This window comes from Gracilinanus agilis, chromosome 3, assembly GCF_016433145.1.
Source record: "Gracilinanus agilis isolate LMUSP501 chromosome 3, AgileGrace, whole genome shotgun sequence".
In the NCBI taxonomy this organism is placed as follows: domain Eukaryota; kingdom Metazoa; phylum Chordata; class Mammalia; order Didelphimorphia; family Didelphidae; genus Gracilinanus; species Gracilinanus agilis.
This window is the reverse complement of record NC_058132.1, coordinates 353,174,746-353,200,034: the sequence shown is the minus strand read 5'-3', so window position 1 is coordinate 353,200,034 and position 25,289 is coordinate 353,174,746. Positions and strand designations below refer to the sequence as shown.

Here is a 25,289-nt window from a genome sequence, read left to right as displayed (position 1 = left end):
TTTTGAGCCAATATTTCCAGCTCCTCTATTTATGGGTTCTGTTTTCTGTTGTAACAAGTAAAATCTATAGATTCTGAAGAAATTTCTTACTGTAGTCTTATGGTTATGATTTTCTTCAGGATTTCCTCTCTCTCTCTTTTTTTTTTTTTTGTATTTTAAATTTTCAGTTGGTCTCATGTGGTTTCAAAAAAGCTTTTTTAGTGCTCTCTTTTTATTCAGTTTTTCTCTTTTCTTATCTAATTTCTCTGAACAAATTATCTATCCCATCCTTTGAGATACCTTGAGTTGTTTCTTTATCCATCTCTGTTTTTGGTACTTTAGATGATTTAGACCAGTGGTTCCCAAACTTTTTGGCCTACTGTCCCCTTTCCAGAAAAAATATTACTTAGTGCCCCCTGTCACATACTATCACCGCCACCTTACAGTTATTCACTGCCCCCAAATGTACCTGTGGCCATCACTGCTCCCCCTGGATCGCTGCAGCACTCACCTGGGGAAGGTGGCGCTCACTTTGGGAATCACTGATTTAGACATTCAGTAATACTCTGGTATTGGACCGGCACATTTATTTATTCATTTTTTTAAACCCTTACCTTCTGCCTTAGAATCAATATTGTATATTGGTTCCAAGGCAGAAGAGAGGTAAGGGCTAGGTAATGGGGGTCAAGTGACTTGCCCAGCTGGGAAGTGTCTGAGGTCAGATTTGAACCCAGGACCTCTCATCTCTGGGCCTGGCTCTCAATCTACTGAGCCCAGCTGTCCTGGACTGGCACATTTAAAATTTTTTCTCATCTTAAATTTTGCTTGCTTTTGGTTTTCTTGAGTGTATGCATTTTAGGAATGTCCCTTCTCTTTGGTTTATATATTTATTGTGTTTTGGGTGTTGAGGCATGAAATACTTAACTTCCATCATTCATCTTTCTCCAATAGCCAGGATGTCTCTGCTCTTTTATCATTCTTCCTACTCTCCCCTGCTCTTGTGGGCAGCTTCAGTGCTGCCATAGGAGGTTTCAACTTGGAAATATCACTTATCTCACTTCATTAACATATCCAGCTTCCCTTCCTTCACCTGTTTTTATTCATTTTTATTTAAAAAATATTTATTTAGGGGCAGCTGGGTAGCTCAGTGGATTGAGAGCCAGGCCTAGAGACAGGAGGTCCTAGGTTCAAATCCAGCCTCAGACACTTCCCAGCTGTGTGACCCTGGGCAAGTCACTTGACCCCCATTGCCCACCCTTACCAATCTTCCACCTATGAGACAATACACCGAAGTACAAGGGTTTAAAAAAATTTATTTATTTATAAATATTTTTCCATGGTTATACGATTCATGTTCTCTCTCCCCTCTTCCTCTCCCCCCTCCGGGAGCTGACAAGCAATTCCACTGGGTTATACCTCCACTTCTTTTTAAACTAACTTATTTTTCTTCCTGCCTTACCTTCAGGAGCAGGTCTTTCCATTTTTTTCTCTTCAAATTTCAGTCTCTGGTCATCTTTACAATTTCCAAACCCTCCAAATCTCCTTATTCATAATTTCACTTTCTTATTCTCCTTCAACTCAAGTCTTTCACCTAGAAGCTGGTCTCCTATTAATAAGCCTTTCTATACTTGTTGTATAGCTAGAAATTCTTGTACCCTGGACCCCATCTCCCAAAATTCCTTTAAAATCCCAGCATCCTTTTCCCTTCCCTCATGTTTGTGCCTTCATGTATTGTTTATAAGTTCTTGGACTCTGTGCCTCTCCTCTCTCTTCTCTCTCAACTGGGGCTGAGTTAGCTAGCTTTTTTACTTTAGTTATTATTAATAAACTTTATAAAATATAATAGTTATTATTTATTAATTTTGAAGCTAACATTGTAGAATCTGAGATTCTAGTAGGACGTGGTGATGTCAATGCAACTGACAATGTAGGCCTTGGTTCAACTTTCATTTGATGCTTATCAAATGCTGCTTAAAGGTTAGAAAGACTTGTTAATAAATGTATAAGTTATTTTACTTTCCATGTATACAGTCATAATATGATATAGTAAGACCTTAAAGCAGAGGTACCATAGTCAGGGATTAGGGAATCCCTAGTCAGCTAGAATTAGAATAAAATATAATTAGGAAAGCTGTACCAAAAAAAAATTAAAATACAATGCAACATAGTGTCAATTTGTGACTTTCTAAGCCAATATGCTGCCTGCAGAAATTCCCTTTTCTTTGAGTTTTGCACTATAGCCTTAGAGATCATTTTATGGGTAAGGAAAATAAATATAATGTAAAGAAATAAGAACTTGTCTTAAATCACACAATGAATTAATGACAAAACTAGAACGAGAATTTGTGGAAATCTTATGATTTCTGAAATAGAGCTTTTCCTATTATCCTACTGTGTCTTTCTTCCTCAATTAGATTGCCAGCTCCTTCAAGGATGTCTTATATCCCATTGTATTCCACACAGCACCTAGTACAGTAACTTTTACATGATGAGAATTAGGAAACAAGGATTTAGAGTTGGAGGAGACTTTAGAGAATATGTAATTCAACCACCAGAGTCTTTAAAAAAGAGAAAGAGAGAGAGAGACAGACAGACAGACAGACAGACAGAGACAGACAGAGAGAGAGAGAGAGAGAGAGAGAGAGAGAGAGAGAGGCTCCACAAAGATAAAGTGATTTATCCAAAATTCTTCTTGATAATAAGAATCAAAGTCCAGGTTCAAACCTAGGTCTTATTCCAAATCCAATTTTACTGATCCCACAAGGGGTCAGTTGTCTGGGCTATTATCATCACCCTCTGAAAGGAAGGTCACTTGTGAGTTTATATAGTGTTTACCATTTCCAGGCACCTGGCAGTCACTTTTACAAAGATTTTCTCATTTGACCCTCTCAACAACCCTGGGAGGCAGGTACTATTGCTATCTCTTCTTTATAGATGAGGAAACTCAGGTTGTTCAGTCATCTTCAGCCTTGCCCAACTCTTCAAGAGCCTATTTGGAATTTTCTTGGTAGAGATGCTAGAGTGGGTTGCCATTCCCTTCTTCAGTTCATTTTATAGATGAGGAAACTGAAGCAAACAGGGGTAAGTGACTTGCCCAGGGTCATGTAGCCAGTAAGTATATGAGAATGGATTTGAACACAGATCTTCCTGAATCCAGGCCTAGCATTCTATGTACTGTATTACCTAGCTGCTTATAGCTGTGTGGTGGCAATTTCTTTCTATCTCCTTTTGGGTACAATTAGAAATGTACCCTTCATGAAGGGGTATTTTCTTTTCAGAGCCTGGAAGCAGCATTTTTCTAGCACATCATGAATATAACCTCTTTCATCCATTAACCATTATTTTCTTACAGTGGCAGGTTTTGACAGGAAAGAAAATTGCCACTGGCCTCAACAGCTCTTAAAGGGTGTCCTGAGATGAAATCTTCATATTTATATTAGGAAATAGTTTCTTACAATAAGGATAATAAGTATTCCATTTGCATATTAACTTAAGGGTTGAAATATGTCATAAACAGCTCTGTAAAGCAGATATTATGATTATTATTATCCCCATTTTGCAGGTGAGAAAACCAAGGCTCAGGTAAAGTGACTTATTAAAGGATATACACTGGGTAAGGGGCAGAGTTGGGACCTGCACCTAGTTCCTCTGATTCCAGGACTAGTTTTATTTCTGCTACTTCCTGTTTTCTATTCCTCAGGGAGAAGAAATAGAATAACCAGACCCTGACTAATATCATGCCTGCTAAAGGGGGGTTCATTAGTACCACTGTTGGATTCCAGTGATTTCTTCCATTCTTTGGGGATGGCTGTTCTGCTTCTGAAGTGCAGTCAGCATCTATTGTTGTTTAGTCATTTCTACATCTACTCTTCAAAACCCCTTTTGGCAATTTCTTGGCAGAGATACTAGAGTGTCTCGTCATTTCCTTCTCCATCTCATTTTACAGATGAGGAGATGGAGCCAAACAATGATTTGCTCAGGATCACACAACTAGTAAGTATCTGAGGCTAGATTTGAACTTCAGAGGATGAGTCTTCCTGACTTCAGGCTCAAAACTCTCTCCATGTGCTACCTAGCTGTCCTGAGCGTTTATTAGATTAGAAAATAGGATCTATACTTGGGTTTGCAAGATGGCAGACCAGAATGCTGACTGATGGACCACCAAGGCAGCCTATAGGATCAGGGGGTGCTCCCCTGTGACATTTCTGAGCTCCAGAGGGGTTCTTACTTGTGGGGGGTAGCCAGGTTTGATGCTAATGCATTGACTGTTCTGCCGAGTAAGGATCCTTTTCTTCCTCCTTCGTCTCAGCACCACATAGATCCGAGCGTAGACAAGGAGAGTCACCACAAAGGGCAGGTAGAAGGACACTACTGAGGAGTAGATGACAAAGTCTGGGTTGGAGATGGAACAGACGCTGGGATCCCCTGTAAAGATGAGGAAGAAAAGAACCATTTGCAGACTTTAACAGAGATGTTATTGTTCATCGGGGAATGGTCCAAATGGTGTGTAAATTTGGGAATAGCAGAGATTACAAATGATCTCAAAGAAAGTTAGCAAAGGAGCCTGGTTTCTGCTCAGATTGAGATGTTTGAGGGAGGTGGAGCCTCATTAATGGACATAGATTGGGGGGATTCATAGAATAGACCAAAGGGTAGAATGGGTTGACACCAGTTGACAGGAGTTGGCCAAGGGCACTCGTATAGCCAAGAAAGGGAATGAAGTTTAGTAGAATCCTATCTTTTTGTGTCTCCATCCTGTAGAATTCCAGTTACTCTTCTATTTGGGGTCCTCACATCATTCTATCACTCAAGTGGGGCTGTTTCTTGTGTTTGGTTGCAATGTTTCCTTGTTCCCATCTTAGCCCTTAATTAGACACCATTTTCCACTATAATCAAGAAGTTTATGGCAATAACATCCACATTCTATGCACACGTGGGATTGTCCTTTTTTTTTTATCCTATTTTTACTGGGTAGAGGTAGAGAAAGGTGGCAGTACTCTATTTGATCTGGTTATAAACAGCACTTGGTGACTGGTGGTACATAATCTCCTTTTACTATTTGCAGACTGGGTAGAAGGACCTCATTCCATCTAGCAGGTCCTTAGAATACAGGCATACGGGGTTTTTACTTTGTTGCATTTTGTAGATATTGGTTTTTTTTTATTAAAAAAAACCCAACAAATTGGACATTAATGGCAATCCTGCATGGACCAAGTCTATTGGTGCCACCTTTCCAATAGCCTGTACTCACATTGTGTGTGTGTGACATTTTGGTAATTCTCACGATATTTTAAACTTTTTCATTACTATTATATTGTTCCGACGAACGATGGCCAGTGAACTTTGATGCTACTATTGTAATTGTTTTGGGATGCCTTGAACCGTGCCCATATAAAATGATGTACTTCATTGATAGTGTTCTGAGTGCTCCATCTACCCTCTCTCCCTCTCTTCAGGCCTCCCTATTCTCTGAGACAGAATGGTGAAATTAGGCCAACGAATAACCCCACAATGGCTTCTAAGTGTTCAAGGAAAAGGAAGAGTCCATAAATGCAGAAAACTTCCTTGCTTATTTTAAGAAATCGCCACAGCCTCCACAATCTTCAGCAACCACCTCCTTGATCTCTCAGCAGCCTTCATCACTGAGGCAAGACCCTTCACAGATTATGACTCTCTGAAGGTTCAGATGACATAATTTTTTTTTTTTTTAGCAAAAAAGCATTTTAAAATTAAGGTATGTGCATTGTTTCTTTAGACATAATACTGTCGCACATAGGCTATAGTTTACTGTAAACATAACTTTTATACGATCTAACTGGGAAAACAAATGATTTGTGTGACTCACTTTATTGCAATATTTGCTTTGATTGTGGTGATTCTGGAACTGAACCCACAATATCTCTGAGATATGCTTGTATATCTTGGGAACAGTCACTAAGTCAAATCAAGTCAACAAGCATTTATTATACACCTGCTGTATGCGAGGCACTGGGCTAAGCACTGGATAGGAACTAGACTTGACATTTCATTGCCATAAGAAACTACCGGATGAGAGAACTCCTTCTATCAATGCAGGTTGGGACCTTTGCTGCCACTTTGAACTTTAGAGATTTTCTTTGAGGTTAAAGTGACTTGCTCAAGGACATATACTCAATATGTCAGAGGTGAGACTTGAACTCAGGCTCTGAGGCCAGACTTTTATTACTACACTACAGTTGCCTCTCTGCCTCAGTGGCAGCTAGGTAATGCAGGGGACAGAGTGCCTAGCCTAGAGTCAGGAAGACCCAAGTTCAAATCCAGCCTCAGACACTAGCTATTCAACATTGGGCAAGTCATTTCACCCCTGCCTCAGTTTCTTTATCTAGTAAACTGTGGAGAATCCTATCTCTAAAGGTTGTTGTGAAGATCAAATGAGAAATTTGTAAAGTACTTTCAGACTTTAAAGTTCTATATGAATGCTAGCGGTGAGACTAGGTGGCACAGTGATTAGAGTACTCACTGGTCCTAAAATGAGGAAGACCTGGATTCAAATCCAGCTTCAGATACTTGCTAGCTGTGTGATCCTGGCCAAGCCATCTCATCTCTCCTTATCTCAGTTTCCTCATCTGTAAAATGAGTTAATAACAATACCTACCTCTATGGATTATTGTGAGCTTAAAGGAGATATTTGTAATGTGCCTGCCACATAATAGGTGCAATATAAATTTGATGATGATGATAATACAAGAAATAATTAAGTAAAATCCATTTGATTGAAGAGGGCCCTGGGGAGGGAAATGGAGGAGAGAAATTGAGATGCTAGAAAGACACAGCTGAGCAAACCAGTTTCTCTTAGAATATTTGTGTTTTCTCCAAATTAAAATCTAGCACTTAAAGGTATGAGACTGGAGTTGGAATTGGGCCCATTGTTGCTATCTGCTTCTACCTGGGTATTTGCTTTTCCATACACCAATTCCCTCTTCCCTTAGATTTCTAAACCTAAAGTGGAGGAATGGGATGAGAGGAGCAGTTAAGGTTAGATGGATGGGAACAAAATCTTAGTGGACAAAAGGTAGGTCCAAGTAATATGAAGAAAGGGATTTCTGATAGTTATTGAAATTCTGATCTGTAGTACTTACTCCAGATTTCCCTGGTCCTTATAAATCAGGAAAATTCATGGGAGAGTTCACATGCTCCAAGGAGCAGCAAAAGCTGAAGCATGGAGGTATGTCCCTTGTAACAAGGGTCATTGGTCTGAAAAGTGTCCACCGAACCGATATCTCCTGGTTTTTTTTGGGGGGGAACCACAGGGCTGGGTTGGTAACCACATATAGCATCAATAATCATAGCAATGGCTGATTTTTGGAGAAAAAGAAAAGAGCAGTGGGGAGAATTGGGAAAGATGGTAGCGACATAATTTTGCCAACAAAAATCAGCCTATATTCTGTGGATGTTAGGATTTAGAGCTAGAAGGAACCTTTGAAATCATCTGATTATGGGGAACATAGGATCACAGAATTTTGTGCTGGAAAATGCTTTAGATATCCAGTCACCTCACAGATGGGGAAATTAAGGTCTAGAACAGAATAGTGTCTTGCTCATGGTTATCTTGCTAGTAAATGATTTCTGACTTCTGCTTTGGACTGATTTTTAATATTCACTGTCTAAATACCTTAAAGATCCACACTAGAGAGGAATAAAGATGAGGGAACTGAGCTATTTTCCATTGTATGGGTTGATACTTCCAGGCCCTAAAAGGGACATTTAAACAAAGCTGCACTTATGAGCGATTTATGACACTGGAAAGGGAAACTTGGGAAGCTGAGCAGAATCCAAAGAATCTCCTCATGGCCTCTTTGTTCTAAAAAAACCTCCAAGACATTGGTGATCAAGTGACTGCAGTTTTAGGTTTTTATAGAGCAAAGCACTGGGCTTTGATGTACCCAGATGGCCCATCAGAACAATGCTTTTCTAAGTGTCTATTTGGCAAGGAGTATGATGGGAGAATGGGAAACAATGGTACCCAGAGGAGCAGGCATGCCCACTTGAAGGCCGGGATGATGCAATGGAAAGAGCCCTAAATTTTGGATCATATATTTAAAGCTGTAAGTCCTTAACAAACATTTATTAGACATGTACTATATGCCAGGAACTTGATCCTAAGGATCCAAAGACATGCAAAATGGCAGCCGACTCAGCCCTCAAGGAGCTTACATTCTAATTAGAAAACAACACCTTAACAATTTGGCATGTACAAGAGAGAGAGCAGAAGCTTTTAGACAGGAAGACAGGAGTGTGCAGGTAAATGTTGAACAACCAGTTGTCAGGGGGAAGAAAAGTACGTACCACTTTTAAGTTTAATCTGCATTATTAACATTTTCTCTTATCACTTTGCTAAGTCTAGACGATGAACAAAATAATAAATCAATCCCTGATTTGTAGTGTTTGCTCACACTGAAAATCTAACAAGTAGCTCTCAGCTTTAATGAACCACTTGAGGAAGATGTTAGTATTTGGGGCTGAGAAAGACTTCTGGCAGATGATAGTAGGATTCTTATAGGAAGTCAGGGAAACTAATAGACCAAGGTGAAGGGGGAGAGCATTCCAGACATGAGGGACAGCCTGGGCAAATGTCCAGAGATGAGGGATGGAGTGTCATGTTCTAGGAGCTACAAATAGGTAACCAAGTCCCTTTACTTTACAGTTGGGGAAATTGAAGTCTAAGTTAAGGGAGTTGCTCAAGATCATAAGGATAGTAAGTGGCATCTCTAGCATTCAAACTCGGGCTCTTTGACTCAAAACTGAGTCCTTCAAGTTCAGGCATCTTTCTAGTGTGCCAAACTAGAAAATCTGGATTTGAATCCTGGTTCTGACATTGGCTAGCTCATACCTCCCATGGCTGTTGTGAAACCTTTTGGTAAATATGAGGCATTCTGTCAAAGAGGAGCTTTATCTTTGATCACTCCCTCCCACCCCCATCTAAGTAAAGTCCCCTGCTTAGTCCCTTTGGCAGTCACTGCTCTCCATATGATACACTTCTCTTATGCCTGTCAGCAGGTAAAGTGACACTGAAGGATCTGCACCAGTGAGTAGAGGAGGAGAGCCTTCCCTCCTCCCTTCCACCCCCTGATTGGCTGACCAGCCAGAAAATCTGCTCTATCAGCGATGCTTCCATTCCCAACTTTAAGAGACCACCGTCTAGGTGTATCATACGTGGCGGTAGAGTCTCTGAAGTAGTCACTGTGCTGAGGTTTCTCTGGGGGGACTTGTTTATCCTGACCAGACAGCTCGGCACAATTTGCTTCTGTGTGGGCAGAGATACAAATACAAGGCCAAGAGCCAATGTGTGTTGGGGATTCGTGCGCTTCACTCCAATTGTTTTCCATTTAAACCAATCCTATTAAACTCCCTGAAGGATTCCGCCAAGCATGACGAGAGGATTCTTCATGGACTTCTGGGATGCCTGCCAAAGAAACTAAATACCATTTGACCTTCCATATCCCAACTCAGGACATTTTCTCTGGCTATCTCTCATGCCTGGAAGGTTCTCCCTCCTCGTTTCCACCTTCTGGCTTCTCTGGCTTCCTCCAGTTCCCAATTACAATCTCACCTTCTCTAGGAAAATGTTTCTGATTCCCTCTGAATTCTAGTACCTTCTCTCTCCAGATTATCTCCAATTTATCTTGTATATATCCCTTGTTTGCATAGCTGTTTGCATGTTCTCTCCCCTAGTACACTGTGAGCTCCTTGAGGACAGGTACTGTTTTTTGTCTGTTTTTGTATCCTCACTCTTGACATCACACCTGGCACATAGTAGGTGCTTAATAAATGTTTACTGGCTGACTAACATGGTCTTTAAGGAGTATAGAGATCCTTCTACTAATAACAGTGATGCAAGAGTATAGTGAGAGAGTGTCCCCAAAGACCTGGCTTTAAGTTTTGTTTTTGATCCATATTGGTTGAGTCTCTCTCTCTCTCTCTCTCTCTCTCTCTCTCTCTCTCTCTCACATACACACACACACACACACACACACATACACGCACACGTGCACACACACATTATAGGTGTGCATTATATTTAAACCTCCTAACCATCTGGTCTCTTTTTCTCTGTTCAGCCTTCTTCTCTATCACTGCCTCTCCAGATCCAGCCACACTCACCTATTTGCACACCCCCTCACACAAATCACTGCCTTTCCTGCCTCCATGATTTTGCTCTGGCTGTCTCCACTACCTGGATTACTCTCTCCTCATCTCTACATTCTATAATCCCTTCAAGGCTCAGCTCAGGTTCCATCTTCTTCAGAAGCTTTTTCATCTCTCCAGTTGCTGGAACCTTCCGTTTCACCTACTTTGCTCATATAACATGGAAATACATACATATATATGCATGTTGTGCGATGTTGTCTTTCTCATTAGAATGTAAGCTCCTTGAGGGCAAGGGATTTTTCCTTTTTTTCCTTTTTTTTCCCTTTGTGTATTTCCAACATTTCACAGTACATAGCAAAAAAGTAAGTACTTAAAAAATGTTTGTTGATTGTCTGGTTGATGAATTGGCTTGGCCACAAGGGGCAATGCAAGAGCCTGGTTATTGGAATTGAAGTAGGAGATCAAAGGACCACATCAAAGAGTGACCTTGAGTGAGCCATTTAACTTTAATTTGCCTCAGTTTCCTCCTCTGTAAAATGGGCACAATAATAGCAACTCCCTCATAGGGTTGTTGTGAGGATCAAATGAGATAATATTTGAACAAGACACTTAGCACAATGCCCTGTCCATAGTGGCTACTATGTAAATGTTACTTATTATTACTGTCAATATTATTTTTATTAACAGTTTGGATGATGATGTAAGGACCCTGGATGCTTGAAGGAGAGGCTTAAGTGACTCCATTTGTGGGAGTTCTAGGAATGAGGGCTTCTACGAGGAGTCACTGTCATTGCAAGACTACAAAAAGGGAAAACTGAAATTTTGTTCTGTAAGCGCCTTCCCTGCCCTGAACATCTGATACAAGTTGCTGAATCTCTCTGAGCTTCACTTTTCTCTTCTGTAAACTGAGAATAATAGTGCCATCTGCTCTAGGAAGCCTTTCCGAGTCCCCCTCATGGTTAGGGCTCTCTCCCTCTTCAAATTGTCTTGTATTTACATATCTGTACACATGTAGTCTCTCCTTAGTAAAATGTAAACTTCCTGAGCTCAGGGGCTTTTATAATTTTATCTTTGTATCTCTAGTGCCCTGTATATAATATTTGATTAAGAACTATTTATCGAGGAGCAGCTAGGTGGCTCAGTGGATCGAGAGCCAGCCCTGGAGACAGGAGGTCCTGGGTTCAAATATAGTCTCGGCTACTTCCTAGCTATGGCTAAGTTATTTAACTCCCATTTCCTAGCCCTTACTGGTCTTCTGTCTTGGAATCAATACTTAGTATCAATTCTTATTTATTTATTTATTTAAAACCCTTACCTTCCATCTTGGAGTTAATACAGTGTATTGGCTCCAAGGCAGAACAGTGGTAAGGGTAGGCAATGGGGGTCAAGTGACTTGCCCAGGGTCACACAGCTGAGACGTGTCTGAGGCCAAATTTGAACCTCCCGTCTCTAGGCCTGGTTCTCAAACCACTGAGCTACTCAGCTGCCCCCACTTAGTATCAATTCTGAGACAGAAGGTAAAAGGTTTATTTTTATTTATTTTTTTATTTTTTAAAGAAAGAAATGCTTGTTGAATTAAATATCATTTCCTGGGTTCAAATCTAGTCTCAGACACTTCCTAGCTGTGTGATCCTGGGCAAGTCATTTAACTCTCATTTCCTAGCCTCTGTTATCTGTATTTAATATTAATTCTAAGACAGAAGGTAAGAGCTTTTTTTTTTTTAAAAAAAGAAAGAAATGCTTGTTGACTGGAATATCATTTCTTTCAGGAAAATTCTGGGTAAACTTTAAAAGATTATATAAACGTGGGTAATAAAAATAACATTTTTACTGTTGTAATAATGTTAATAAAATAGCTACACTACCCCAGGTTAAACAGGCCTTCTCAATTACAGACACATATAATAACCTGCCCCTCTCAGAAGGAATGTCAGCCACATGGATTTTAGTGCCTGAGGGTTTTTAGGGCATGTAAGGGAGTGTGTTACATGTCTCTTTCTAGGGAGATTTTTTTTTGAAGGATGAGTTCAAGGGCCTCTGAGCAAGGGACCAGTACTGATTATTAGAGAAAATGCTGCAGATATAGCCTAAAGGCAGAGTGGTCCCTTCTAAAGACTTAAAAAAAAAAACAAACCAAAAAACTATTCTCTTTTGTCTTAGAATCTATATTGGTATCAAGGCAGAAGAACATTAAGGATTAGGCAATTCGGATTAAATGACTTGTCCAGGGTCACACAGCTGGGAAGTGTCTGAGGCCAGATTTGAACCCAGGACCTCCCATCTCTAGGCCTGACTCTCAATCCACTGAGCTACCCAGCTGCCCCAGGTAAGGCCTCTTCTTAATTGGGGTTCTCTCATTATGCTCCTCTCAGCTCTTGGGTAATTTAGGTTTTTCTCTCTAGGATATGGGAGTTCCCAAAATGTCAGACAACTTGGCTCCTGTTACTGGGATGGAATTGCTTGAGGTTCTGCTTCTCTGAGTGAAAGTGATTGTGGTGCCCTCACCCACTTCATAGTAATGCATCAATCATTCAATTAGTGAGCATTTATTAAGCACTTATTATGTGCCCAGTACTGTGCAACTTCTAGGGATATAAAGGCAAAAATATGATAGCTGCTTTCGAAGAGCTCACATTCTAATGGAGATGACACAGATATGTCCATTTGAGGTACGTATCTTGTGAAACTGACACACAGGAAGTGAGAGAGACAGAGAGACAGAGACAGAGAGACAGAAACAGAGAGACAGAGACAGAGGCAGAGACAGACAGAGACAGACAGACACAGACAGACACAGACACAGACACAGAGGCACACAGAGAGAGGCATATATTGATGAGGGAGAGACAGATATACAAATAGATGGAGAAAGACAGGAGAAAACAGGGAGAGACAGATATTCCTTCCTATAACAAATTTATGCAACAGAGGAGAAATTCCCATCTCTCTAAATAAAATGTCTTCTCCTTCCCTTATCCCCTTTCTTAAAATCCCACTTCACATTCCTCCTGACTGTCCAAATCATCCTTATTCCTCCATCTCCCCCTATTTTCTCTTCGGAAGAAAAAGAAGATAGGAGCAAAGCCATTCCTGCTTTCTTAAAGCCAAATGCCTCCTTTCTAGCTTTCTAGGAAAGATCATTTCCCTAGATGAGACACCATCACAATTCACTTCACAAAGGAGAATTTCCCCCAGGAGCATTCATCTGCTTTTCATCTTACATGTTCACATTATATCTAAAATCCTGGAGGAAAAAAATCTGTGACCTTTTCCTTGATGTTCCTCATGCCTGGAATTCTCTCCCTCCTCATTTCTGCCTCCTGGTTCTCCTGTCTTCCTTCAGATCTCAATTAAAATCCCATCTTCCAAAAAGTCTTTCCCAATCTCTTTTAATGCTAGTGTCTTTCCTTTGCTGATGATCTCAGTTGTGTCTGACTCTTTATGAACCCATTTGGGGTTTTCTTTGTAAGGATAACTGGAGTGGTTTGCCATTTCCTTCTTCAGTTCATTTTATATGTGAGGAAATTGAGGCAAACGTTGTTAAATGATTTGCCCTGGGTCCCATAGCTAGTAAGTGTCTGAGGCCAGATTTGAGTTCAGGTCCTTGCTGCTGATTATTTTCAATGGATCTTGCATATAGCTTGCTTGTATATCATTATTTTCCTGTTGTCTACCCCATTAGACTGTGAGCTACTCGAAAGCAAGAGACTCTTTTACTGTATTTCCATTGCTTAGCTCAGTGCCCAGCACGTAATCATTGCTTAATAAATCCTTGTCGAAGGTCTGCTGGGTGGTTCAGTGGGTAGAGAATCCAGCCTAGAGGTGGGAGGTCCTGGGTTCACATATGACCTCAGATACTTCCTACCTGTGTGACCTTGGGCAAGTCATCCCTCCTTCCCCCCCACCCCCACTTCCCACCCCCAATTGCATAGCCCTTACCCTTACTCTTCTGCTGCCTTGGAACTATCATGGTATGGATTCCAAGACAGAAGGTAAGGAATTAAAAAATGCTTGTTGACTGACAATCACCCCCTAAATTTGCACCTTGCTCAGTTCCAAGGAGCTGACTGTGGCTATTGAAACCTAATCAGTTCTATACCTTAAAACTGGTGTTAGTTGGGAAATTAGTGCCAATGTACACATAGTATCTATGTATAGACTTTTATTGGGTAAAAAGGTAGCAATATATAAATGGTATCACAGAGAATCTTTACTTTCATGATAAATTCTTTGTAATACGTTTATTGGAAATTCTCTGTTTTTCCAACAAAAAACTAACTTTGCCTTGTTTAGTAGTATCCATTTGTAACTTGGCTTTAATTTATTCAACTCATCCAACAAAAGAAACTCTGAAAAAACTAGTTTGTATCCCAGGTCTGTGGTCTTTGTTTGATCTTGCACAAGTCATTTCACTGGCTTTAGGCTTTAGGTTCCTCATCTACAAAAGGAGGTCCCCTGTCTACAGCCCCTTAAATTTATTTTATTCTATGATATTTTTGTTTTAAACATTTAGCAAGACTGGTATTACTAAATGGGCCAGAACTTTTCCTGATCCTCCTCCCAAGATTTCTGGAAATTTCTGCATGCTTGTTGAATATTTTCTAACAGCAAAGTTCTTGGAAACAGACTAGGTATATAATAACTGATTGTTGATTGGTTGAACCAGAGATCAGAAACTTCTTCAACTTCAACTACCAATTAAAGCCAATTTTATTCGAGGAAACCTATTTGTAACTTTGCATTTATATAGTGTTTTAGGATTATTGCAGAGGATAAAATGGTAGATTTAGAATCAACAAGGGCTGAGTTCCAATTCTACCTGAGACATGAGTTGCATAACCCCAACATTCTCAGCCTCAATTTCCTCATCTGTAAAATGGGGGAAATAATAGCACTGTTGTGAAAATTAAATGAGATAAATGAATGTAAATAAACCTTAAAGCACTATATAAAAGTAGTTATTGTTATTTACAAAATGCTTTCCTCAAAAAAAAATTCCTGTGAGGTCAGGAGTACAAGTATTACTTTTTACTCTATTCACTACTAAGGAAATCAAGCAGGGGTATTCTAGGAAGAGTGTAACTATTAGCTCTCCCCACCACTTTTAAGACCTGCATTATTAGCATTTTCTCTATCACTTTTATAAGTCTAGATAATCAATAAGACTATTAATAAATCAGTCCCTGATTTGTAGCCTTTGATGATTTCTAAGATGTGAATGCTGACACTGAAAATATTAATTAGTTTGAGCTGGCTCAAGCACATCCTTAAAACTGAGACTCCCATTAAGTCATTTGCCCAAGATTGCATAGTAAATGACTGAATTTGTTGGCTGCCCCAGTGCAGTGCTCTTTTCATGACTCTTCACTGCACATGTACAGACACATTTATACATACCTTGTAGATAACTATAACTTTCTATACAGAAAATCTTTATTGCAAAGCAGCATCTTCATGACTTTACCCAGTTCAAATCTCAGAAGCTCTGAAGGATGAATTATTGTGCTTACCTGTTGTGTTGAGGCCAAAGAGAAGAGGACAAGAAACGGCAAATGCCAGAACCCAGACCACAGCAATCATGAAAGAAACCCGCCGGCAGGAGCTCTGGCCAGAGCTGTATTGGTAGCGAACTGGCATGACCACAGCTGTGTATCTGAAAAAAAAAAAAAAAGAAAAAGCTCCAAATAGGGGATTGATAGACCCTCACAGAGCACCAGGATCTTAGAGCTGGAAGGGACCTTGGAAGGCATTCTCCACCTGGACAAGAATTCCCTTCCAAATGTGTTAGAAAAGTGGCCCTCCAACTTTTGCCTTCAGACCTCCAATGAGAAGAAACCCATTAAGGTAGTCCATTCCAGCTTTGGATGGCTCTGAATGCTAGGAAGTTTTTCCTTAGCTCAAGCGTAAATTGGTTTCATTGTAGCTTCCTCCCTCTCCTTTCCACTCCTCAGTTCTGCCTCAAGGGTCAAGATGAACCAGTCTATTTCCTCATCCTCATGATTGTTGCACCAAAAACAAGGTTCAAAATGGTGACACAGATACAGGAGGGAAGAAGGTAAGAAAAATAATCAAATGACAATAGTCAGTGTATATGTACAACAGAGATGGAAGAGTTAATTAAGAAAAGAGTGATTAAGTGATAGCAAAAAACACAGATAAGTATGAGGATACATTGCACTAGAGAAAGAAAATTAAATAATAAAAGAGAAACTGTCTACCCATCCTACCATATAGAAAACTAGAGCTCTTTTCTTCTTCATCTGTCATCTCTTTTAACTCCAGTGCCTTCCCTCTGAGATTACTTTCAGTTTATTCTGTTTCTATCTTGTTTGTCCATAGTCTCTTGCTTGTTTCCCTCATTAGATTATGAGCTCCCTGAGGGCAGGGACCCTGTTTTTGCTTTTTCCTTTGTATCCATAGCACTTTGCACTCTTGGCTTTATGTCTGGCATGTTTTTTCAATCATGTCTAACTCTTTGTCATCCCATTTGGAGTTTTCTTGGCAAAGCTAGCAGATTGGTTTGCCATTTCCTTTTCCAGCTCATTTTACAGATGAGGAAACTGAGGTAAACAGAGTTAAATGACTTGCCTCGTGTTATATAGCCAATTAGTGTCCGAGGCCAGATTTGAACTCACGAAGCCGAGTCTTTCTGACTACAGGCCTGCAGTGCTCTATACACTGCACCAGCTAGTTGCCTCATCTGGCACATATTAGGCATTTAATAAGTGCTTCTTAACTTGACTTCTCTTACATCTAGTTAGCTGTTTCTTCCATCCCTATTCCTGCTGAGGAATCAAGCTGATGGTAGCAAGCTGTGGATCCTGCTTCTATTTCAGATTTATTCTAGCAGAGAAAGGGATGCCATTAGAACTTGAGCTCCTTAAATGGCAGGGACCATTTCCTCTACTTTCTTTATATCCATAGCACAGGGGCTAGCATATGGAAAGCCTTTAATAAATACTTATCAATTGATCAACTAGCCTAGAGATTACACTTTTCCCAAAAATGTACCCATAGCAAGTATTCAAATACTGATCAAATTCTAATCTTAATTTTGGATATTGTAGAAAAATCCAAAGGAGCTTTCATGAAGAGTTGAACTAGAGAGCCTCTGAATTCTCACCTTTCATGTCCATGATGCTATTTTCCCTAATGGAAACATGAAGGGCATTTTCCAACCACAACTTAAAAAGAATCAGTTGGCATGCTTTTATTTAGCAGAAATACAATCTCTTTATATTTAAACATTGTTATTTATGTACCTCTCACACATATGTCCAATTATTTATTGGATATAACCTATTTGGAAGTTCTACTATCATTTCAAACTTGAAAGTTTTAAAGCCAACCATCATTCCCCATTCTATAGCTTCCTGCCCAATAGCTGCCCTTCTTGACTCTAATTTCTGTGAATGCTACTTTCATTCTTCCAGTTAACCTCAATCTCTGAGTCTTGACATTTCCCTCCCTCTCCCTCTCCTTTTCAATTACCTCACATTTAGGCAGTTAACAAAGATGTCCTCCGAAGTGCTTCTGGAATCTCTTCCTTCCCTATTCCTTCTTCTCCCATTCTACTTTTTTTTTTAACTCTTACCTTCTCTCTTAGAGTCCATACTAAGTATTGATTCCAAGGCAGAAGAGCAGTAAGGGCTAGGCAATGGGAGTCAAGTGACTTGCCCAGGGTGACGCAGCTAGGAAGTGTCTGAGACCAAATTTGAACCCAGAATTTCCCATCTCCAAGTCTGGCCTCTATCCACTGAGCTACCTAGCTGTCCTTCCTATAGCACTTCAAACTTTCATCATCTTAAGTTTAAAAGACAACTATGTCTCCTAGCTAAACTTTCCTAAAGCCATCTTTTTTAAAGATACAAGGGAACTTAAAAATCATCTAGTTCAAATCTCTCCTTTTCAGAGAAAGGACCTATTTGTACAAAGATATTCATAGCAGCTCTTTTTCTGGTGGCAAAGAATTGGAAAGCGAGGGGGAAATTGTGTTATATGTCAGTGATAGAATACTATTGTTCTATAAGAAGTGATGAGCAAGATGATTTCAGAAGAAAACTGGAAAGATCTATATGAAGTGATGCAGAGCAAAATAAGCAAAACCGGGCAACCAATTGAGTCTTCCCTCCTCTGGGAAGTCTGTTGTACTTTCTGCCTCTGAACTCATAGTCCTTCTATACCCTTTTGTTGGTAGCTTGGCAGCTTGCAGTTGGTGTAGTGGATAGATAGAACACTAGGTTTGAAGTCAGGAAGATCTGAGTTCAAATCTGACCTCAGACATTTATTTGCTGTGTAACCCTGGTCAAGTCATTTAACTGTTGGTCTTAGTTTCTTTATCTGTAAAATGAACTGGAGAAGGAAATGGCAAAACTACTCCAGTAACTTTGTCAAGAAATGGGGTCACTATATTAAACTAAAAAGTTTTTGTACAAACAAAAACAATGTAGTCAAAATCAGAAGGGAAACAATAAATTGGGAAAAAAATCTTTATAACGAAAAACTCTGACAGGGGTCTAATTACTCAAATATACAAGGAGTTAAAGCAATTGTATAAAAAATCAAGCCATTCTCCAATTGATAAATGGGCAAGAGACATGAATAGGCAATTTTCAGGTAAAGAAATCAAGAGTATCAATAAGCACACGAGAAAGTGTTCCAAATCTCTAATAATTAGAGAAATGCAAATCAAAACAACTCTGAGGTATCACCTCACACCTAGCAGATTGGCTAAAATGAAAGAAGGGGAGAGTAATGAATGTTGGAGGGGATGTGGCAAAATTGGGACATTAATGCATTGCTGGTGGAGCTGTGAACTGATCCAGCCATTCTGGCTGGCAATTTGGAATCATGCTCAAAGGGCTATAAAAGAATGCCTGCCCTTTGATCCAGCCATACCATTGTTGGGTTTGTACCCCAAAGAGATCATAGATAAACAGACTTGTACGAAAATATTTATAGCTGCACTTTTTGTGGTGGCAACAAATTGGAAAAGGAGGGTATGTCCTTCAATTGGGGAATGGCTGAACAAACTGTGGTATATTCGGGTGATGGAATACTATTGTGCTAAAAAGAATAATAAACTGGAGGAGTTCCAGGCGAACTGGAGAGACCTCCGGGAACAGATGCAGAGCGAAAGGAGCAGAGCCAGAAGAACACTGTACACAGAGACTGATATACTGTGGTAAAATTGAATGTAATAGACCTCTGTACCAGCAGCAATACAATGACCCAGGACAATTCAGAGGGATTTATGGTAAAGAACGCTGTCCACATTCAGAGGAAGGACTGCAGGAGAGGAAACATATAAGAAAAACAACTGCTTGAACGCATGGGTCGGGGTGGACGTGATTGAGGGTGTGGACTCGAAACTACCACACCAATGCAACTACCAACAATTTGGAAATAGGTCTTGATCAAGGACACATGACAAAACTAGTGGAAATGTGCATTGGCCATGGGTGGGGGGAGTGCGGGGGGTGAAGGGGAAAGGAGGAGGATGAATCATGTAACCATGTTAAAAATGAATATTAATAAATGTTTAAAAAAAAAAGAAATAGGGTCACAAAGAGTCTGACACAACTGAAAAACAACTAAATGACAACAAAACCTATGGCCTTAGATTAGCATTTGAGAAGGAAATGCCAAACCACTCCATTATCTTTGCCAAGAAAACCCCAAAACGAGGCCACAAAGAGTTGGACATGACTGAACAAATATCCTTTTGCAACTTAATCCTGGATTATCCTGTGATGTGCTTTACTTTATTATTTTGAACTGTTATTTTGCCTTTCCTGCACTGATGTCTCGTTTCTCCAACTAGAACCTTAAGCTACTTAGGGCAAGGAACCATGCCTCACACTTTTTCTTATCACTCATGGATAAGCACAGTGTCTTAGGTAAAAGAGGCACCAGCCTAGTGTTTTCTCTCTGTAAATCCAGAACTTGACATGCTAGGTTCTCTCTTTGCTGCTATCTCTCTTCCTTTTCTCTTAAGTTTCTTCCACTCAGTTTTGCCTTTGGAAAAGAAAGCAGGTTTTAGTAGCAAGGTAAAGCAACTTGTTTGAAGTGAGAGGACCTGGATGTAAACTCTGATGCTTACTATCTGTGTGACCTTGGAAAAGTTGAGCCACTTATCTTTTCTGTGTCTTCCTCATCTGGAAAATTAGGAGGCTGGACTTGCTGGCCCATGAGATCTTTTAGAAAGGATTAAAATCATGAATTCTATTAATAAAAAAATAAAATAAGTAAATTAAAAATAAAATAAACAAGATTAAAAAGGGTTAAAATGTGAAATGAGGTGAAGAAAGACCACAAAATTATATAAGCCTTAACAAGTAATCCTAGTCCTACATGGAAACATAGAGAATTAGGCTTATATTTCTTTCGACTGACCCCTTTCTTTTAGGTCTTTCCCATGGAGCCACTTGGCCCAGTCCATCTGTTTAATGCTAAATTAAAATTGAATTTTCTAGCTGACAGATTGACTTTGACAGGGAAATTGGGTGTCTCATTCTTTCCAAGATCTGCTTTCTCTATTTGGCTCTGGGTAGAGAGCTTAGGATAATGGCAATAAACTACAATGTGGTAGGCATTTATTTAGCACCCACTGGGTGCCAGGAATGATGCTAAATGCTGAGGATACGAAGAGGCAAAAGATAGTCCTTGCCCTCAAGGAACAACTTTCTCAGCTTCCTCTCAATCTTTTCCATGAGCTTTCAGACTATATTTGCTGGTCATGGACTTCTGGAAATATTGCCTTTGTCTGATTGGCTTCTTACACAATAAAGGTCCTTCTCTCTCTGGACTTCAAAGATTTCTCCCTTGGGTTTTAGGCCAGTTTCAATGGTGTTCTCTCTTTTTTTCTCTGTCTTTGTAGCTTGGTCCTTTTCTCTTTCTCTCTTCCCAGCTGTCTCTTTGCCAACCTATCATCATTCTCTCGACCCTACCTCCCTGATCTCTATCCTGTTTTGATATCCTGAAACAAATTCAACAGCTGGATTTAACTACTATCCTTGTCCTTTAGGTAAAGTTTTGGATTTTGTACCTACTGCCTTGGGTAGTTAGTAGTAGATGATGGGACATAGTGGATAGAGTGCCCATCCTAGAGTTAGGAATACCTAAGGTCAAATATGGCTTTAGACACTTCCTAGCTGTCTAGCTATGTTGACCCTTACTTAAGACCCAAGTCACTTAATCTCATTTAACTTTCTTTCCTCATCTGTAAAATAATCTGCAGAAGGAAAGGGCAAAACTACTCTAATAACTTTGTCAAGAAAATCCCAAATGGGGTCACAAAGAATATGATACAACTGAAAAACAACTAAACAATAACAAAACCTATGGTCTTAGATTAGCAGTTGAGTCATTTATCTTCAGATGCCACGTGACCTAGAACCACTGGACTTATGATTTTTCTTTGCATTAACTGCTCCATAGCCCTTCCCAGTCCCCTTCTCCTTTGACTGATTTGTTATATACTGGTTGCTTAGCTATCTCTAAGATTTCACATGAAAGTCCTTCTTTGAGGGACTCTCTGGCTCCCATGCTATTGGCAGAGCTGAGATGACAGGTATACGCTGGAGCCAATAAATAATTGATAACTTTCCCTAGTAGTTTATTCCTCCCTGCTTCTGGGAAGATAAATAATTCAGTTCAATTTAATACTAAACCTAGTCCCTTCCCACTGGAATGTTCCCTTTTATACAGCATACCGTTAAATATAAGAGGAGGGAGGAAGGGAATAAGCCTTTATACAGTCATCTACTAGGAACCAAGCACTATCACACTTAGTGCCTTACAAATATTATCTCATTTGACTCTTCCAACAACCCTGCAGAGTAGGCGCTGCCATTACACCCATTTTACGAGTGAGAAAACTGAGACAAACAGAAATAGCCCAAAGTGACTGGGATAGGATTTGAAGTCATTTTCCTGCTTCCAGATGTAGTACTCTATTCACTCTATTCACACATACATACGTATTTATACACACATATTTGTCATTACATCATTACATATTTCTTGCAATCTAATCTCCAGATTATCTATTAGTTATATGGATACAAAGGCCAGCCAGGAAAGTCTATGTGAATGATTCCTTGCTTGTACGAAAATACTTTTAGTTCTAGTCAAGACTTGGGAATGAAAATCTTGATTATGCATTGTGTTCAAATAATGTGGCTTGGGTTTCCTTCCTTCCTTCCTTCCTTCCTTCCTTCCTTCCTTCCTTCCTTCCTTCTTTTCTTTCCCCTTACTTTCTGTCATAGAATCAATATTATTTATTGGTTCCAAGGTAGAAGAGTGGTAAGGGCTAGGCAATGGGAGTTAAGTGACTTGCCCAGGATCACATATTTGGGAAGTGTCTGAGGACAGTTTGAACTCAGATCCTCCAAACTCCAGATTTGGTACTCTATCTACTGAGCTATTTAGCTGCACAGCCTGGGTTTTTCTATAGTCCTCATATTCTCTAAATCAGCAGTTCTCAAACATTTTGATCTCAGGACCCTTTTAGAATCTTAGAAACTATTGAAGACCCCAAAGAGCTTTTGCTTTTGTGGATTATATTTATTGATATTTGCCATATTATACATTAAAACTAATGAATTTTTAATATTTATTCATTCACTTAATAATAAACCTTATTGAATATTGTCATAAACAACCTATTTTATGAAAAAATATCTATATTTTCCTCAACAAAAATGTAGTGAAAAGGGTGACATTGCTTTATATATTTTTGAAATTCTTTTTACTGTCTGGAATTAAAGAGATGGATTTTCATATCTGCTTCTTCACTTAATCTCTTGATATATTGTTTTAGTTGAAGTGTAAGAAGAAAATTGACCCTCATACAGATAGGTAGTTGGAAAAAAGTATTTTAACAGATGGATAATGTCTTCTTTATATTATGAAAAACTAGGAATATGCAGAGCCTCTGAAAAGGTCTTGGGGACCCCCAGATCACACTCTGAGATCTATTGCTTTAGATACACTGGTGGCATGGCCCAGATGAGGAATCTCTGGGGACTACCAAATACAGTCCTGTAGCTGGGATTTAGATGGAACCAGACTTTGGAAAGAAGGAAGGGAGGCAACATTCACTTGGGCAGGTAGCCTGGTTTCTGAAAGCTTCTCACTCATTGGATTTAGTGCTTTCTAAGGTGCCAGGCCTTCCAAAGAACATCAGTGCCCAAGTAAATTTCATTCTCAGACAAGGCATGGAGCCACAAGTGCTAAAATAAACAGGAGGACATCAAAAGGCCAAAACTCGGCTCCAGAATTGTAGCAGAATTGGTTCTTCCTTCAGTTCAAGAGAAAAGGGGTTTCATTAAGCTAAGATTGAACTCATTTGAAATCACTAAGAAACAAAGAATAGCTTTGATTTCATAAGACCCTGATATTTATGAAGGAGTCACAGTTTTGCTGTCCTTGATACTGACCCTTGACATGGGTTCTAGTCCAGGGGTTTTTTACCTGAGGTTCATGGTTGGGTTTCAGGGATGTCCATGTACTTGGGTGGGGTTACTTTCACTAACATCTAACTGAAATTTAGGATTTCTTTCAATGAGTTTAAAACATGACTCTGATAAGGGGGCAACAGGCTTCACAGAACTGCTAAAGAGGTTCATCACACACACACACACACACACACACACACACACACACACACACACACACACATGCTGTAGCTGTAGGATAATGGCAGCTGCCCAAGGAGCATGAAGAGTTGCCAGCCACTGGGGTAGTCTTGGCACCCTCCCTTGCTTCTTTCCCCATGGGATTATAATGTTTACCATGGCACAGAGGAAGAGTATGGGGGCAAACATTGGAGGAGGGGGAAGGCTCTACTTTGGGGCAGAAATAACCTGTTGGCTTCCTCCTTTGACCTCAAGGAAGGACTAAACTAACTCAAATGCTGGTTGCATGATGCCTCTTCCCTGAATCTTCAGTGCAGAAGTAATGCCACCTCTCCTCTCTGCATGCTCCTTATTTTTGACACTAGAGAATATGTTTTGCCATTTGGGGATAATAAAAGAGCTTTCAATCTGGTGTTAGAGAGCTTGAAATTGAGCACTGGCTCTGTTTTTTTCTAGCCTTTAGTGAAATCACATCGGTCCTAGACATCTCCTTTGGTGGCTTTATCCTTGATTGTAAAGGGAAGTATAATGGGATCAAGGATTTAGAACTTCAAGGGACCTTAGAAGTTACTTTTCATGACACCCCCTTTTAATTTTTTTTATTTTTTGGAGAGAAAAATAAAACCCCCATAGGTTTGAAAGTGACTTGCCCCAAATTATACAGGTAATAAGTAGTTGAATCAGAATTTGAACTCAGATCCTCTTATTCAAAATCCAACTTCATCCCCAAATCTGCATTTGCTGGAGATTCTTGTTATGGTGGGATCAGGTGGATAGAAAACAAGTTCAGTGTGGTTATATTTTAAGAAAGATTGATAAGAGGCAAGTCTAAGGATTTTCTTCCCCTTGGCAACCTGAAGGTATGCAGTGCCTATTCTAGAACTGACCATTGGAGGGCACCATAATGCTACCAGAATTATAGCACTTCTGCACCGCTTGAGAAGTTCAGTACAGGTCCTGGGACTTATTCTGTCCAGTGGCGAGGCAGAGTCAGCAATCCCCCACACAAGAAAGACTGAAGCCATCCATCTTTTGGGAAGAGTCTTCTCTGGTTTATAAGGTCCCAGACCAAGAAACTCAACCTGTTCCTGAAATCTGCTTGACTCCTCTTGAGAGAATGATGATCACAGGCCCAAGTTTTTGCTTGCTAAGTAGGATGCCCTTGGCCTTAAAAGAAAAGGGCAAAGGAAGAAAACCTAGTAGGCTCTGAGCATTCTGGTTGTGACCAAAAATAAAGTCTATTTTCTATTCTCTTTATCTCAGGAGCATTTGACACAACCCTGGTTCAGCCCTTCATCAATTCTCTCATGGACTCTTGCAACAGATGGCCTTCCATTGGATTTTCTTCCTCAAGTCTTTCCCCAATCCGGTTAGTCCTTCACTCAAATTGGTCTTTCTAGAATGCAAATCTTTCTCCTTATTTCTTCCTTTCTTCCTTCTTTCCTTCCTTTCTTCCTTCTTTCCTTCTTTCCTTCCTTCCTTCCTTCCTTCCTTCCTTCCTTCCTTCCTTCCTTCCTTCCTTCCTTCCTTCCTTCCTTCCTT

At 39.9% G+C, this 25,289-nt stretch overlaps 1 protein-coding gene across 1 annotated transcript in view; it reads right to left on the bottom strand.

Annotated features, from left to right (window-relative positions):
• The window catches only part of DRD3 (dopamine receptor D3), a 62,996-nt gene that overhangs the window by 14,880 nt on the left and 22,827 nt on the right, over nt 1–25,289 (bottom strand). Inside the window, exons 3-4 of the mRNA XM_044666768.1 lie at nt 15,618–15,760; nt 4,208–4,404 (exon numbers count right to left, since the gene is read on the bottom strand). Of these exons, the coding sequence (XP_044522703.1) occupies nt 4,208–4,404; nt 15,618–15,760 (340 nt within the window). The remainder of the gene's footprint in view (nt 1–4,207; nt 4,405–15,617; nt 15,761–25,289) is intronic.